The sequence below is a fragment of the Balaenoptera borealis genome, assembly GCF_965194805.1.
Source record: "Balaenoptera borealis genome assembly, chromosome: 12".
Lineage (NCBI taxonomy): Eukaryota > Metazoa > Chordata > Mammalia > Artiodactyla > Balaenopteridae > Balaenoptera > Balaenoptera borealis.
This window is the reverse complement of record NC_138869.1, coordinates 29,862,753-29,878,201: the sequence shown is the minus strand read 5'-3', so window position 1 is coordinate 29,878,201 and position 15,449 is coordinate 29,862,753. Positions and strand designations below refer to the sequence as shown.

The 15,449-nt window shown below is 44.3% G+C and overlaps 1 protein-coding gene across 4 annotated transcripts in view; it reads right to left on the bottom strand.

Moving 5' to 3' along the window:
• PRICKLE2 (prickle planar cell polarity protein 2) overlaps positions 1 to 15,449 on the bottom strand; it is a 358,862-nt gene that overhangs the window by 12,742 nt on the left and 330,671 nt on the right. For all 4 annotated transcript variants that reach the window (XM_082344699.1, XM_082344700.1, XM_082344702.1 and 1 more), the window contains one exon: positions 1 to 15,449. This exon is cut by the window's left edge and continues 12,742 nt beyond it. In XM_082344699.1, coding sequence (XP_082200825.1) covers positions 14,575 to 15,449 — 875 coding nt within the window. In that variant the 3' untranslated portion in view covers positions 1 to 14,574.

Here is a 15,449-nt window from a genome sequence, read left to right as displayed (position 1 = left end):
GTTGTCCAGTGAATTCAGCTCAGTGGTTTTCTTCCACAGCCTCTGCCTCTGTATGAAGGGGGAGGTCTCTTCCAGTTTTTCGAGGGCAGCATTTTGGGTGACGGGGGGCTTCATGCAATCTGGATAATCTTTGCGTGAGTCATTAAATTGTTAAATTAGTTCTTTTATTCTTTTCGTTCAGTAGATCTCTGGGGGGCACTTACTCTGTGCAGGCACTGAGCTTAGCACGTGTGAAGACAATGGTGAGCAAAACAGTTGTGCACTGGCTTGGAGCTCACCGTCTCATAGACTGTAGCTCTCCAAGGCCATTGTCGTGGATGGAGGCTTTAAGTAACCAAACAATGTAACCAAACCAAAACAAGCAAGTCAAAAAAGAAGCTACATCCAAAGCACTGGCCCTATGGCCTTCAGAACTTCTCATGGCCGTCGAATAACTCACATGACTAGATGGTCTAGGCAAGGAGGAACCTTGAGAGGTTTAGATTGGTCCCCATGTATTAGTCACAGGAGGCTGAGTTATGCTGTAGCAACAAATTAGCACTGAAATCTCTACAGTTTAATACAACAAAGGTATTCAGCTGACCCTTGAACAACACGGGTTTGGACTGTCCGGATACACTTACATGCGGATTTTTTTCCACAGTAAATACTACAGGACTACAGCATCCGAGGTTGAATCTATGGATGCGGAATCTCAGATCCAAAAAAGCTTGGATATGGAGAAACCATGCATTCCGGGGCCAACTATAAATTATATTCGGATTTTCAACTGGGTGAAAGGTCGGAGCCCCGAGTTGTTCAAGGGCCAACTGTATTCCTTATTGAAACAAAGCTTGTTATGGATGACTTCTTCCATGCAGTGACTCAGGGATCTGGTCTGCTTCCATTCAATGATTCAGCATCTCAGTCTGTGAATCCTGGTCACCAGGGCTTGGGATGAGAGACTGCAGACAAAGGCCTAGGGTTGACACCTCACTTTCCCTCAGTTCTTTGGCCAGTACTAGTCACATGACCCCACCCACCACAGAGGGGCAGGGGAGTGGGAGGGAACACATGGATATTCAGTGAGCATTACATGTCTCAACCACACCCATTCTTTACACAAAACGCCCCCTGAATCACCATTCTGCAGAATGGAAAAACAACTTTGAAACAGTTGATAGACGAAATTTAGAGGATAGATTTTGCAAATAAATGAGCCAATTTCTTTCCTGGACTCTTTATCTGGGAATACTTTGGAAGTGAAAGGAATATAGTTAGTCCCCCCTGTTTCTAGGTCAGAGGAATTCATTATTGACTTCCATGTATATTCCTAGCCCTTTGCTCTCTCTTACAGGCCAGAAAAATTTCCTCTTCACCTCCATATTTTCAGGTGGGAAGGTCTGTTCTTCCACCCTGGTAAAGAGAGATGAGAGAAAACCCTAGATTGTAGATAAGTAAATTGGTTGCAATACCTCTAAAAATTTTATGGCAGTAGCATTACCTACCTTTTAAATGTATGTCTTTGCAAACCTTTGTCCACTGGGCTCCTGTTTACAATAAGCATAGTTGATTGTACCTGAAAAATTAGAATAACATTTGCTTTTGCTAGATTCACTTTTTGCTACTGGATAGAAAGCATCAACTTCCTTCTTTGTGTTTCTTCTGCCACTGGGGCTTTTATTAAGGACTGTACCATCTCATTTATTTCTAATCCGGTTGCAGATATCTATTACCTACTAAATGTGCCCCGGTTCTGTCCTGGCTTGTTCAGGCATATTTTCTAATAAATAACAGCCATGTATTTAGCACTAGACCCATGAAAGAAGAATAATGAGATATGATAATTTATTCCATTTGCTAATATAAGCTTATTCCTGGGTAATGCTTTCCAGATCAACATGGATTTGCCTATTCTTAAACCTTCACTTCCTAGTGATGGTTCTTTCATTAGATCATAAATTATCTGATTATAATTCAGTGGTGTGAACTCCTGACTTTGGTTTTTGCATTTAGAGCTGATAGCACTTGAAAAGCTGGTAGCTGAGGGACTTCCCTGGTGGCACAGTGGTTAAGAATCCGCCTGCCAAAGCAGAGTACACGGGTTCACTCCCTGGTCAGGGAAACTGCAAGTTGCAGGATGCAGCCAAAAAAAAAAAAAAGTAAATAAAAGTTGGTAGCTTCATTATGGAGTCCAAGGGCACTATTACTCCTTGAAATTGGCAAACACTATGCTTAGCTAGAGTTAAAAAAACAAAAACAATTTGGGGGAAATTCAGTAATGCAAACCCGATCATAGCCACAGGCACTAATAGGAAGCTCTGAGTGAAATTTTGCCCTGCAGCAACTCAGCATCCAGAAGAAAAAAGCCTTAGTCTTAGAAGGAACATGGAGCATTGGAGGGAATGCAGACATTCAAGGTGTAGAAGGCTGAGCTCGTGCTTTCCCTTTGCCCTTTTAATTTACTGAACCAGGATTTTTAGGACATTCCTTCAAAATATGTTTTGAGGCTCTACTATGTGTTAGGCCCCAGAGGAACAGGCTGAAAAGACAGCCAGCAGGCCTGTGCCCTTGAGGAGTACAGGCTGTAATGGGGGAGAAGCATAAACTCACAAGTACATCATGGAGATCGGGGATATGCAGAGTCCCTTGGAAGCCTGAGGCAGAGGTATCTATTTCCAAGGGGCTTGGACCATCCTGGAGGAAGCAGGTCTAAGCTGAGCCCTGAAGAATGAGGAGCAGTCTGTCAGGGGAAGGACAGATAGAAGAGGGAAGGTAGGGATGTGAGGGTTTTCAGTGGATGGAACAGCAGGTACAAAAGGCTGGGTGCAAGGCACAGACCACGAGGAGACCTGGAAAGATCAGTTTGGTTGGACTTTCACGCTGTTTTTTCATCATATGCACGTCATGCGGTGCTTTCCAGCACCGGTGGCTTGCGTGTTCACGTCTGGACACCTCTCTGAGGCAGAATGAGCTGAAGACAGAGAGAAGGTGCCAGACTTGAGACCCTGCCTGACCATAAGGGTTGCTTAGGTTATGGGTCTTGACCATGAGAACAGATACAACAACTTTCACAGAGTCATCCTCTTACCTGGCTTGAGGCCTCCAGCCGGATGGAATTCACATAGCCGATGAAGTTAGACAAAAAGACCTCTGTGGTTCCTGAAGTTTTGGAGAAAAAAAATTCAACTAGTATCAGAAACTGCATAGCATGGAGGGAGTCTGGGTATTGAGTAAAACAGAGGGAAAAAACGATATAGGACAGAGTGGCTGATTGATTTACATAATAAAGAGCAGGTGAGGGAGAAGGGAACATGGGATGGAAAAAAGATCTGTGCACAGGGTATGTTTCAGGGTGGAAGAGAGAATCTGGGGGGAAAGCTGGCATCCATGTGCAGAATAGTAAGAGGAGCAGCGATGGAGAGAGAATTTTAAGATGCTTGCTATGCTTTAAGAATTCACCTCTCCTTTGGCATTTCCCTGAGAGTCAGTATAGATTTGAAATAATGAGTAGAGATTTATAATATTTTTTGGTTCCTGAATTGTACTTCTCTGAATGCAACACGTGGCTGAGACCGGGCCAGTTGGAGTCACAGGGTTTGGAGGATTGTAGAAACTTTCCCTTGAGATGGTAGCTCCAACTCAATAAGTACAGTGCACACGACTGTTTGGAAATACATCCAATAGGTGATAATCCTGGTTCTTCCCGTTGGGATAGTTGTTACAGGAGGTACATTTTGGTGTGTCTGCCCAGCCCATGACTTTCTCTATCTGAAAACTCTTTCCTCGCCCACAAGAACTAGCACCCCACCAGCATGCTGGCACCTAGGCATCACCCCCTCTCCTCCAACAGGTGATTGGACCAGGAATGTGCACCTGACCCAAGTTGGGCCAATCAGAGTTTCCTTCCTGAGCATAAGGGGTTAAAGGTGGGAGCTGTGGAGAGCCACCTATGTCCATGAGCTCCCCAAAGCTGCCAAAGCAGATCAACAAAAGGAGATTAAGCAGACAGCTGAAGGGAAACAGAGATTTAAAAACTGGGATAGAATTTTTCTGAGCTCTTGGTGGCTTTCTTCTTCCTGGTTCCAAGTTCTCATGAACGGGCTGTCCTTTGATTCTTGCAAGATACATAGTCTCCTTCAAATAAATTCTCTCTCTCTTTTTTCCTTTATGCTCAAGTTTGTTTGAAGTACGTTTTAACCACCTAAAATCCAAAGAATGTGGCCTGAGACAGTTGCCTTTTATGGCCCAAATTCCTCAAGTTATTGGGCTCACTTTCTGGTACTTCTGGTCTCATGTGTTTGCTAACTAGTGTGTTAATGGTACAAAGCTGCCCAACAACCCACATGATCTGTTTTATCTCTAGAATCAGCCAGCCTATCAGGGAAACAAGTATCTGCTAGTATTTTGCTGAGAAAGCTGTTCTCCTGCTGGGTACAATTGTGTCATTTAATGTCTTGACCGTTTCCCGCTAAACTTCAGCCTGTGTTTGTCTTCAATTATTTACCTATTGCATCTTCTGGTAAGGTTTCCTTCTTGGAGTCTTGTCTGGACATCTCTCTCGGACAAAACTAGCTGTAGTTAGAAGTGACACGGGCATTGGTTTTCCAAAGAGGTTGATGTTTCTCATTCTGGGTCACTAGGAAACCAGTGTACTTTACACATATGGTAGATGAACACTTGAGAAGCAGACCCTTCCAGACTGAAACTCTATAACACAAGCTGGATGCATTTAGCACATAAGGGCTGCTAGAATATGAAGGATTTCCCATGATGAGAGAGGCTCAGAGCGGTTTTTCCCAAAGGGTCTTCTCAGATCCCAAGATGTTTATGAAAAATGCAGTTTACCAGGTTTTGCCGAATCAGACTTTCTAGGGATGGGGCCAGGGACTCTGGATTTTAAATAATCTATCTAGGTAATTCTGACGTGTGAAATCCATTGGCTACACGCACCAAAAGTAGCAATTCTCAAATTCACACGTAATTGTTAGACTGTATTTCACAATAAGCTTGAAATGGAGGAGGACCCTAAGGTCCTTCTCCATCCCTCTCCCCACCCCCATGTCCTCCGCCTGCCTTTTGTCTGTAGAAAAACTTTAGTCAAAGAATACATTTAATTAGAGAAGTGAGGAAATGCAGAAACAAAGGAAAACAGTCAAACAAGACAAAATAATAATAGTTTAGTGATTAAGCAAAGTCAAGGACCTTTAGTTCCTCCTCAATGGCTACAGATAAGATTCTGAGCCATATCCTTTGAGCTGGTTTGTAGATACAGAAACACTCCCCCCCCCCCGCCCCCCGCAAGGTGGAAGAAGTTAACTACATGATGACCGGACTATAGCCATGACAGAAGCTGCCACAATTCCGAGAACAGGCCTCAAAGAAATGGGAACAAACTGACCCTGGAAATGAAGATTAACTGTACTTGAAACAATCAAGATGACGTGGATCAGAGCACCGCATGACCAATTTCAAGATGACTCTCAGAGTGACTGTGCCGTTTCTGCACGTAACCCTCTCCCTCCACCTATACACCCGTGAAACTCCCCTTTAAGGCTCCTGCCCACTGATTGTCAGTGGAGGAAGTCAGCCTCTGGACACGAGTCTGCCCTCTCCCGCCGGTTGCCAGCCTCTGAAATAAGCAAACTTTCCTTTCCGCCAACCTAGGGTCTCGAGTATTGGCTTTCGAGCGGCGGGCAGCCAGAGCCCACTTTCAGTAACAAGCTCACCTTCTTCCTCCATGCTATGCTTCTCTTCTACGTATCTCTTTAATATACAGTGATACATATCTCTCAGAAAAATTAAAGTCAGTTACACTACATTTCTTTTTTTGAAGACTTTCACTTCTAGGCGAGTGTGAATATACCTGAGATCCTCCAAAGTTGGATTATGAACCCCAGGCTCGTCTCTCTCCATCCTGACCAGAGGGCTTGTTATCAGCTTCTCCAGAAATGGGTGGGGCTGGAAGACCCGTTTTTTGTTTGTTTTGCCCAGATACTTAGAAGAAAACAAACAAATGCTGAGGCAGAATTTCTTAACGTGTGGTCCTCAAACCAGCTAGATCACACTGACATGGAGAGCCTTGTTAAAAATACAGATACTGGGGTTCTACCCCAGATGCACTGAATTAGAACCTCTGTGGGAGATGTGCATCATTTAATTAGCTCTGCAGGCATTTTTAAAATATGGTAAAGATTCAGGCCTTTCTGGGATGTCTCAAAATCCTATTTAATGCTTACATTAGAAGAAAAGACAATGAATACTCTCAGACAAGATACTAACGGTATCTAGTTCCTGCCACCCTTTCTCTTTGGGTGGGATAGTAGTAGTAATAACATCATCGGCATCAACAACAACTAATGTATTTTAAGCTCTTACAATGGCAGACTCAGTGCTAAGAACCTCATGTTCATTATTCCGGTAAATCCAAACAACAATGCCACTATACTCACATTTGTTAGCTAAGAACCGAGACTCAGAGAAGATGTGGACATTTCCCAAGATGACACAACTAGCAAGTGGTTGAGCCGGAATTTGAAATGCTACAGGGGAGTGGGGCAAAATAAAAGGTGTGGAAACTGGCGTTCAGAATTCATCCTTCATGTCTGAATCAGGGTTGCAAGGAACACTTCAGTGTGAATAGGATCTTGTGTGGATATGTAATGAAACGATACATAACACAACGGGGAGGGACCAAAGTCCTACAGTAATCCTAGAGGAGCACCTCCAAGGCAGGAACTGGAATCTGCGTGGAGGTGAGGGAGTCATGGGGACCAGCTCCTCTGGGTCACGTCACATCTCTGTGCTCGCATCCATCTTTGCTCTTGGACACGCTCTCAGCCCGAGCTTCTGCTTTCCCAGCCTTCATCTTATCATGATGCTGTGGGCCTAACTCCACCCGCCAGCTCTCCCTGTACATCCTCTTAGCTTTAACTTCCACTGTCTCATTCTCTCGGAATTTTTTTTTTAATTTATTTTACTGAAGTATAGTTGATTTACAATGTTGTGTTAATTTCTGCTGTACAGCAAAGTGATTCAGTTATACATATATCAATACATTCTTTTTCATATTCCTTTTTCATTATGGTTTATTACAGGGTACTGAATATACTTCCCTGTTCTTTACAGTAGGACCTTCTTAGTTATTCATTCTATATATAATAGTTTTCACCTGCTAATCGCAAACTCCCATCCCACCCCTCCCCCCGCCCCTCCCACTGGCAACCACAAGTCTGTTCTCTGTGTCTGTGAGTCTGTTTCATAGATAAATTCATTTGTGCCATATTTTAGATTCCACATGTAAGTGATATTATATGGTATTTGTCTTTCTCTTTCTGACTTACTTCACTTACAATGATAATCTCTAGGTCCATCCATGTTGCTGCAAATGGCATTATTTCACTCTCTTTTAATGGCTGAGTAATATTCCATTGTACATATGTACATCTTCTTTATCCATTCATCGGTTGATGGACATTCAGGTTGCTTTCATGTCCTGGCTATTGTAAATAGTGCTGCAGTGAACACTGGGGTGCATGTATCTTTTCAAATTATAATTTTCTCCAGATATATGACCAGGAGTGGGATTGTAGGATCATATGGCAACTCTATTTTTAGTTTTTTTGAGAAACCTCCATACTGTTCTCCATAGTGGCTGCACCAATTTACACGGAATTTCTTAATTTACATTCTTAAGAGAGATAATCTGATTGGTCCACTTTATCATGTCTTGCCAGGTCACTTACAGATTACTGGTTTGCTGCTGTTCTTGACCCCAATCATTTTGCAGAGGAGGAGGAAGAGGGGGGGTCATGGAGTGAAACCATGGCTACCTGACGGCCATGCTCCCCAGGAGGGTCTGTGAGCAGAACCGGCACGGTCATTGCCATTTCTAAAAGCTTCATCCAAAGGCTCTCAGAGGGCTTAGAATGAAATAACTCTCACCTGCAACTTGCAAGTCCTCAGGCTTAAGGGCGGGTGAGGCTGTTCCAGACTTCTCGCCTAGCAGAAAGTCAAATTGGTAAACTCCTTTAGGGTAGGGGTTTTTGTTGTTTGTTTTGTATACTGCTGTATTCCAAGCACCTAGAACAATGTCTGGCACAGAGCAGGCTCTCAAATAACCGTTTGTTGAATGAATGAATAAACGATACTGCAGTATCCAGCAGGTCCCAAATGCTGTGGATCAGACACGGGGAAATCTAATTTACATGCTGCTTTGGTCTTGGCTCCCAGACAACACTAATACCATCCTAACCAGAACACAGCCATGCGTATAACGTGCCACACAACCCACTTATTATCTGCTTAAAAGCAAATACAAATATTTTCGGTCCTCTGCTGGTTTCAATTCTTGCTAATAAGTGAAAATTAACTGTATGGCCCAGGGTAGGAGTCAGCTTCGAGAACCCTCAAGGAACGGAGATGCCAAGAAGGCAAAAGCATTTTAACTGGTGGTTCTCAACCAGCGGTGATTTTGTCCTCAGGGGACACTCAGCTAAGGAGGCATTTTAAGAAATTCTGGTAAAATAAAGGTAACACAAAATTTGCATTTTTAAGTGTACAGTTCAGTAGTTAAGTACATCTACATTGTTGTGCAACAGATCTCCAGAATTCTCATCTTGAAACACAAACTCTATATTAAACAACATCCCACTCGCTCTCTCCCCAGCCCCAGGCACCACGCTTCCACTTTATGTCTGTGAATTTGACTACTCTAGGTAGCTCATATAAGTAGAATTATACAACATTTGTCTTTTTGTGACTGACTTATTTCACTCAGCAATGTCCTCAAGTGTCATTCACGTTGCAGCGTGTGTCATAATTTCCTTCCTTTTAAAGGATGAATAATAGCTCATTGTATGTCTGGATGACATTTTGCTTATCCACTCATCCATCAACGGATATTTCGCTTGCTTCTGCCTTTTAGCTACTGTGAATAATGCTATCAATACGGCTGTACAAATATCTCTTTGAGGCCTGGCTTTCAATTCTTTTGGGTATATACCCAGAAGTAGAATTGCTGGATCATATGGTAGTTCTATTTTTAATTTTTTGAGGAACTGCCGTACTGTTTTCCACAGAGGATGCACCATTTTACATTCCCACCAATAGCGCACAAGTTTTCCAATTTCTCCACATCCACGCTCACTTGTTATTTTCCTTTTTTTTTTTTTTTTTTTTTTTAATAGTAGCTATCCTAATGTGACAACATTTTTGGTTGTCACATCTCAGGGGGAGGGGTGCTACTGGCAATGGGTAGAGGTCAGCAGTACTGTTAAACATCCTACAATGCCCAGGACGGTCCTCTGCCACAAAGAATGGACTGGAACAAAATGTGGATAGTGCCCAGGTTGAGAAATCCTGAGTTAAACAATCAGGTTCATCTTTCGTAGCAAATCTCACCCCCCTGACACGTGCAGCCTCTCTCTTCTTTTGCTGAGATCCTCAAAGTCAACGATTTCCAAAAACCTGGAGAGCAAGGGAAGACTGAGAAGAATGGCAACATTTCTTTTATTCAAATTTTATTGGAAGTTTACAAATGTATTACAGACATCAGTAAAACATCATATCCATTTTACAGGGCACGGATCTCAAGCAAAGTGTTCACGACAGTCTCTGGCAGAGCCCACACCAAAGGTCTACTGCAGACCTTCTTAACAAATAGCTTGACACCCGACACACAACACAGACTCTGGCGTGCCTTACCTTCTCAGGCCCTTTGAGGTTTTGTTTACGTACTCGGAATTAAAGCAGGAGATGGACAAAGTGATCCTGTACAGGAAAGAATGTGTTTAGGAGCGGGAAAACTGCCAAAGTCTTAATTTACTATGGAATAAGGAGGACCCATAGGTCTTAGAATGTGAAGTCAGGGTCCATGATAGAACCAAAATGCTTTATGGAAAAACATGGGACATTAACTAGAGAGGTTTGAGTAACTCTCTCTGAAAAATTTAGAAAAGCTTGGTCAGCGACCTATGGCACATCAATGGCCAAATACTCAGTAGGGTGAGGGATGTCTCAGAAAACTCTCAGGCTAGAACAAGGCTTTTTTTTTTTTTTCTACAGAGTCATCGTATCTAAATCACAGAAATGTTTTCTAACACTACGTGACTTCCCCCCCGCCTCTTTATTCCTGTTGGGGAAAGCTAGTTTTGTCAGCAGGAAGTAGGCTTATAAAACAGTATAGCTCCCAACAGTACATTATATTTTATGGGAGGCTTGGGTTGAAGGGGCTCCTACTATGAGAAAATGGAAAAAGATTGAAATCCTTTTTTGATCCTAACCTTGATGACTGCTTCCGAGGGGTCAGACGAACAGGCTCTGGTGTCTGCTGAGGCCCCAGAGGGACCGGCCACTGGAGGCTAGGCAAAACTCTCTTCATTTCCACTTCTCTTGCGCTTTAAGAAACGCACCTCAAAAGGCGGCCATCTGGAACTGCCTTCCAAATATGCAGAGGAGACTTGGCTGTGTCCTGTACCTGGAATGCTGTCGCAGAGCCCTTTTCAAAGCCCTGAAGGTGCTAAACAGTGCTAACAGCAGCCCTTCTGGCATGAAATCCTCAGATGACTGATGCCATCGTTCACGTTCCTTTGTCATAGATTCTCCTTCTTATGCATTAGCATCTGGTTTCTGTTAGAGAGAAATACGCAAAGAGCACTTCTCCTTGGAATTTAAATTTTTGTGTTCTTTCTTGTTAGAAGGTGGGATTAGACAAAGAATAGGATGAACTCTTATCTGACCTCTGATAGGACCAAGAACAGGAGAATGGAAAAGGAGGCCAAAGAGAGTTGTCTTCATTTAGCCTGAAGAAGTGAGCCTCCTTTAGCGTCTGCAATGCGGGGGCATAGAAACTGGAGTCTCACAATTGTTTATGGATGGTGCTTCCTAAATGGCTGGTGTACTGTTTTGGGCCAATGGCAAGAGAGCCCAAGGTAGAAAGACAAATAAGAATCAGTTCACAAATAAGATTTGTTATCAGACAAATAAAATCAGTTCTGATCAACTAGTCCTGGATGGTTGGAGTGTTGCAAAGATTTCTGAGGCTGCATCCATGCTCTCTGGGAAAGCATACAGTGGTACCTTGGTTATATCTGCCCACGTTGCAGGGGTGGCAGAGCACATGCTACATATGTGGTATTACTGGCCCCAGCTGAACTCAACAATGGCTGGTGGTACCCAAGGAGCAGAGAGCTGCCGCAGGAGAGAGAAAATTGAAGAAACATCCTACAGAGTGGGAAAGGAGGATGAGAAAGAGCTGTCCTCAGGTCACATATGAGAAACGCAAAATTGCTTGGTCACGGGGCTGGCTGAGGGTGGAAAGGAAGGACTAGAGAACAGAAGGTGAATATGAAAAGAGGGGGTCAAACAACCAACACTAAATAATTTCCCCCCTTGAACACTTGCAAAACGGGAAGTACGGTTCTGGTTTCCCTGACCTCATTTACCATCACACTTGGTAGAAATTCCAGAACTCTATGGCAGATGGAAGAGTACCTGAATGCCACCAGCCTGCTAAGAAACTTGCTCATAATATCAAGGGTGATAAGCATTGGCAGGGCCGTTCAGGAAACTGTCACTGACTTCTGCTTGGGAAAGGGCCAGTTCTGTTGCCACTGAATTGAGCAGCAACAGGAAATGAACACTAAAGTGGGGTTTTATCCAAAAGATAAGAAGATCAATATGAGGAGAGGTAGGAAAACAAAACAAAACAAAACAAAACCCAAGGCATTAGAAAAGAAAATAAACTGTTTTACTTTTCTAAAAACAGCCTATTAAAGATGAAATGATGATCTAAGAAGAGGTGAGTGCGAGTCTTACCCACAGGTGAAACTTGACCAAGAAGAGCTCCTGGTGATGATCAGGTAAGGAACCTCAGATCTTGCCTCGGAAACGAAATGCACTGAATTCTGGGGAATGGGATTCTGGGATGTTACGTGTAAGTTATCATGAACAGATGGAACTCCCAATACAATGATATCCTGCTCTCTCTAAGGCATATACTTGGGAGGTTCCATCCTTATTGTGAGGATTTACCGGTCCTCCATCGGCATTCTCCATAAAGTGTGGGGTGGGGAGGAGACATTGGCAGTGATGGGACTAGATGGAGGCGATCTTGCCTCTAGACCGTGTGACCCTGAGGCTTGCATCTCAACACACCTCCAGCTCTGACCGGTTCAGCTGATGGATGCTCCCTGGGCAGCTAGATCTGAAACTGCTTATTCCTCTCCCCCTTTGGGTACTAATTAGGTGTCAGTTTCTAGGCCACCTTCTTCTTTCTGCTGACGGTGGTTAAAGCCTCATCTGGGAAATGTAAGAGGTACTCTAAAAAGGAAAGAGTTAGAAAGCAACGTTCACTAGGAGAATTTCTTTCCTTGGATTCCAGGCCACAGAGGACAGACATTATTTTCAGTTATTTACTAAGTTAAAGGATCTACTTTTTTCTCTCTCTTCTTTTTCCAAAATGCCTTTCTACTCTCGTCAATCCAGCAACTTAGAACTCCAAATTGGACTCGCCCAATTTCTACCAGAAACCTGCCACGTTGGTAGCGTGGTGGTGTACATTATTTCTTAATCAGTTTGCCAAGCAGTTCACAAACTCACTATACAAACGTAATAGAGTTAATTCTCCAGAGGCTTGGATAATTAATGAAGCATTTAGATATGAAGAAAGCATGCGGAAAACAGCCACAACCAACATTTGCATTGCTTTTTTAAAACATCAGTGACAATGACAAATGTCTTATTAATACCTGAAAAGCAAATTATTTTAATACATCCTGAATGGAGTGCCACTTCCACGTCCTTTACAGCCTTCCTTCCCCCAGACCCATCTGGGATGGTGTCTAAAAAGCCACTTTTCACATTCTCTCCATAAAAAAATACTAGAAAATATTAACTACTATACTGAAGAGAGACCACACTCGCCTCACCATGGCAGATGGCCACTGAGATACACTGTGTACTACATCGACAGTACACCTCACTAAAGGCGGGTCTTCCTATGGATTATTTCAACTGCCACAATCCACGAAGGGGACGAGGAGAATGGAAGTAAAAGCAAGCGCTTCACTTTTAACTGAAGCAAGATAGGAGGTTTTATTTTACTATAAACAACACAACCGTTAAATGTCTTCTTTAAGCAAACTCACTTTTGAGCCCATCTTCTATCTGACTGACGGTCCCCAAAGTTCAAAATGGAAACCCCCCTTTCAGCAACATTTATTTCTCGAAACCGTAACACGGAAATCTCCTGAGCAGCTCAATCTTTCTGGGTAACCCAGATACTCTGGTTACGGAGCACATTAAACTGGATTTTTTTCCCACAAGCGCTGGGGGCTATTCAAGGTGGTTGTCAACTCTCCTCTACTTCATTTCCAGAAGTTCTTCTTTGCTCTGACCTTCCTTCATATTCCCCTTCAGTCTCTACCCTTGACCTGTTCCTTCTCCACGTATGACCTACGACCTAGAACACACCATCACTCCCAGAGTCCCTCGGAACCTTTCTGGCCCCAAATTCCCAAAGCTGAAGTTCATTTGCGCTGAGGACAACCGGTTGTCAGGCTAAGGCAGCTGTCTGCCTTGGTAAAGGAAAGCGGATAATACGATCCAGGAAACGAGCACCAGGAAATAATGCCACATTCAAAACAATGTCATGCTGACATCACACAGACCGCACCACTCACAGTCACTTTATTTTCCCCAAGGGATAGATCAATGGTAAGCAACTTCAATGTTCCCAGCCGGGATGGCGTTTCTCACGGAACCTGACTGACACTGGTTGGTTTTTCTAATTGGCAAAAGTTACGCTGGCAATTATAAATAAAAAAAAGTTACTATCACTTTGTAGAGAAGAGATTCTACTGAGGGTGGGAGCGGACTTAAGGATGGCTCCGTAAGATAGATGGAGCATCAAATGCTTTGGGGGTAATAGGTAATTTTTTTGTTCAGCCACAAAAAGCCAAATTGAATAAACTCCTTTGAAAAAGGTCTCACTGACATGTAACAAATTTGTATAGAAAAAAGAAAAAAAAATAAAGTGGTCCTGGACCACCTCGGAGTACTACTCAAAGACAACGCTGGACGTGCATGCAAGGCTCCACTGAGTCCTACGATATAGAAATTCCTTTGATATTACAAAATACAAAAATATTTTATCAGAACTCTCATTTACATCGCATTTACAATGGACATGTAAATAACTTAGTCTTGGGTCCTGGCTAATAAACAAATTACGTACTGGAAAAAGGGTCCTAAAAGGAAGAGAACCAGAGAGGCTATATATATAAGCGAGCGGGAAACGATTTTGCCATCTTGCCAGTGGCAGCTCAACACAGACGGACGGGAAGGAGGTGACCAACCCTGGCCTCCGTAGAGTCTACAGCGTTTCCAAAGTGAAATGTGCAAATAATATTCAACATGCCAAGAACTGTGACTACCTATCGAGTCAGTCGGTGACCTTGCCGCCATCAACACAGAGCTCTTCTCATCTCTCCCTGGAACCACCAAAGCAAAGAGCTTTAAAATTTTAAACAGTGCAAGTTTCTGAATTGACATTCTTACCTCCCCATCTTCCCCTATCCCCTGACCCCCATCGGATTAGGAAATGATACAGTTTTTGCTCTTTTGTCTTTTCCTGCTGTGCAACTGTCCCCTGCCACCTAGCGTGGAAGACTTGGGGAGGCCGTACGAGCTGTATTTGTGCAGTAACTCATCACTCGTGACGTATCGCAGGTGGGCGGGCTGGGGGATGGGTTCTCCTAGGAAATAGCCCTCGTTGTCAGACTCTGAGGAGGAGGAGCAGGTGGAACACCAATCGTACTCGGTGAAGTAGGGTCCCCATCGCTCCCCAAAGGCGTTCTGCAGAGCCAGGTCCGACACAGTCCGGGGGCACCGGCCATACAGGTCCCTCCGGGACCCCTGGCCCAGGCTCTCCTGGAAGCTCCGCTGGCGCATGAACTGATCATAATCCTCCCTGGCTCTCAGGGGAGGTCTTTCTTTTAACTGAGAGATGGCCTCGCGCTCGCTGGCCAGGTGGAGGGCGTTGTCTGAGCGAGAGCGTCGGGATCGCCGGGACCGGTGAGGTCGGAAGCGGCGGTTGTCTTCGCGGGAAGTGGCTCTCCGCCGCGTGCGCTCGCTCATGGGCTGCATCCTCACGCCCTCCGGCCCCGGCAGCTTGCTGCCCGCCATCCCCCCATCGAAATCAAAGCTCTGATGCATCCTTCCGTGGGCCTGCAGGTCTCTGTACCTGATGGGGTTGCTGAGAGGGTGGAGGTTTCCCTCCATCTCCTGGTACTGCTGGGCGGAGAGCAGGCTGCGAACGGACTCGGCGCTGCGGAATTGCATGGACGAGTTCAGCGTGCCCATGTTGCTCAGCTTCTCGGACACGTTCATCCCAGAGTCTTTGCTGAGATCGGGCATGGAAAACCGGGAGAGGTGCTCCTGGCGCTTGGCACCACCATCCGCAGAGAGGC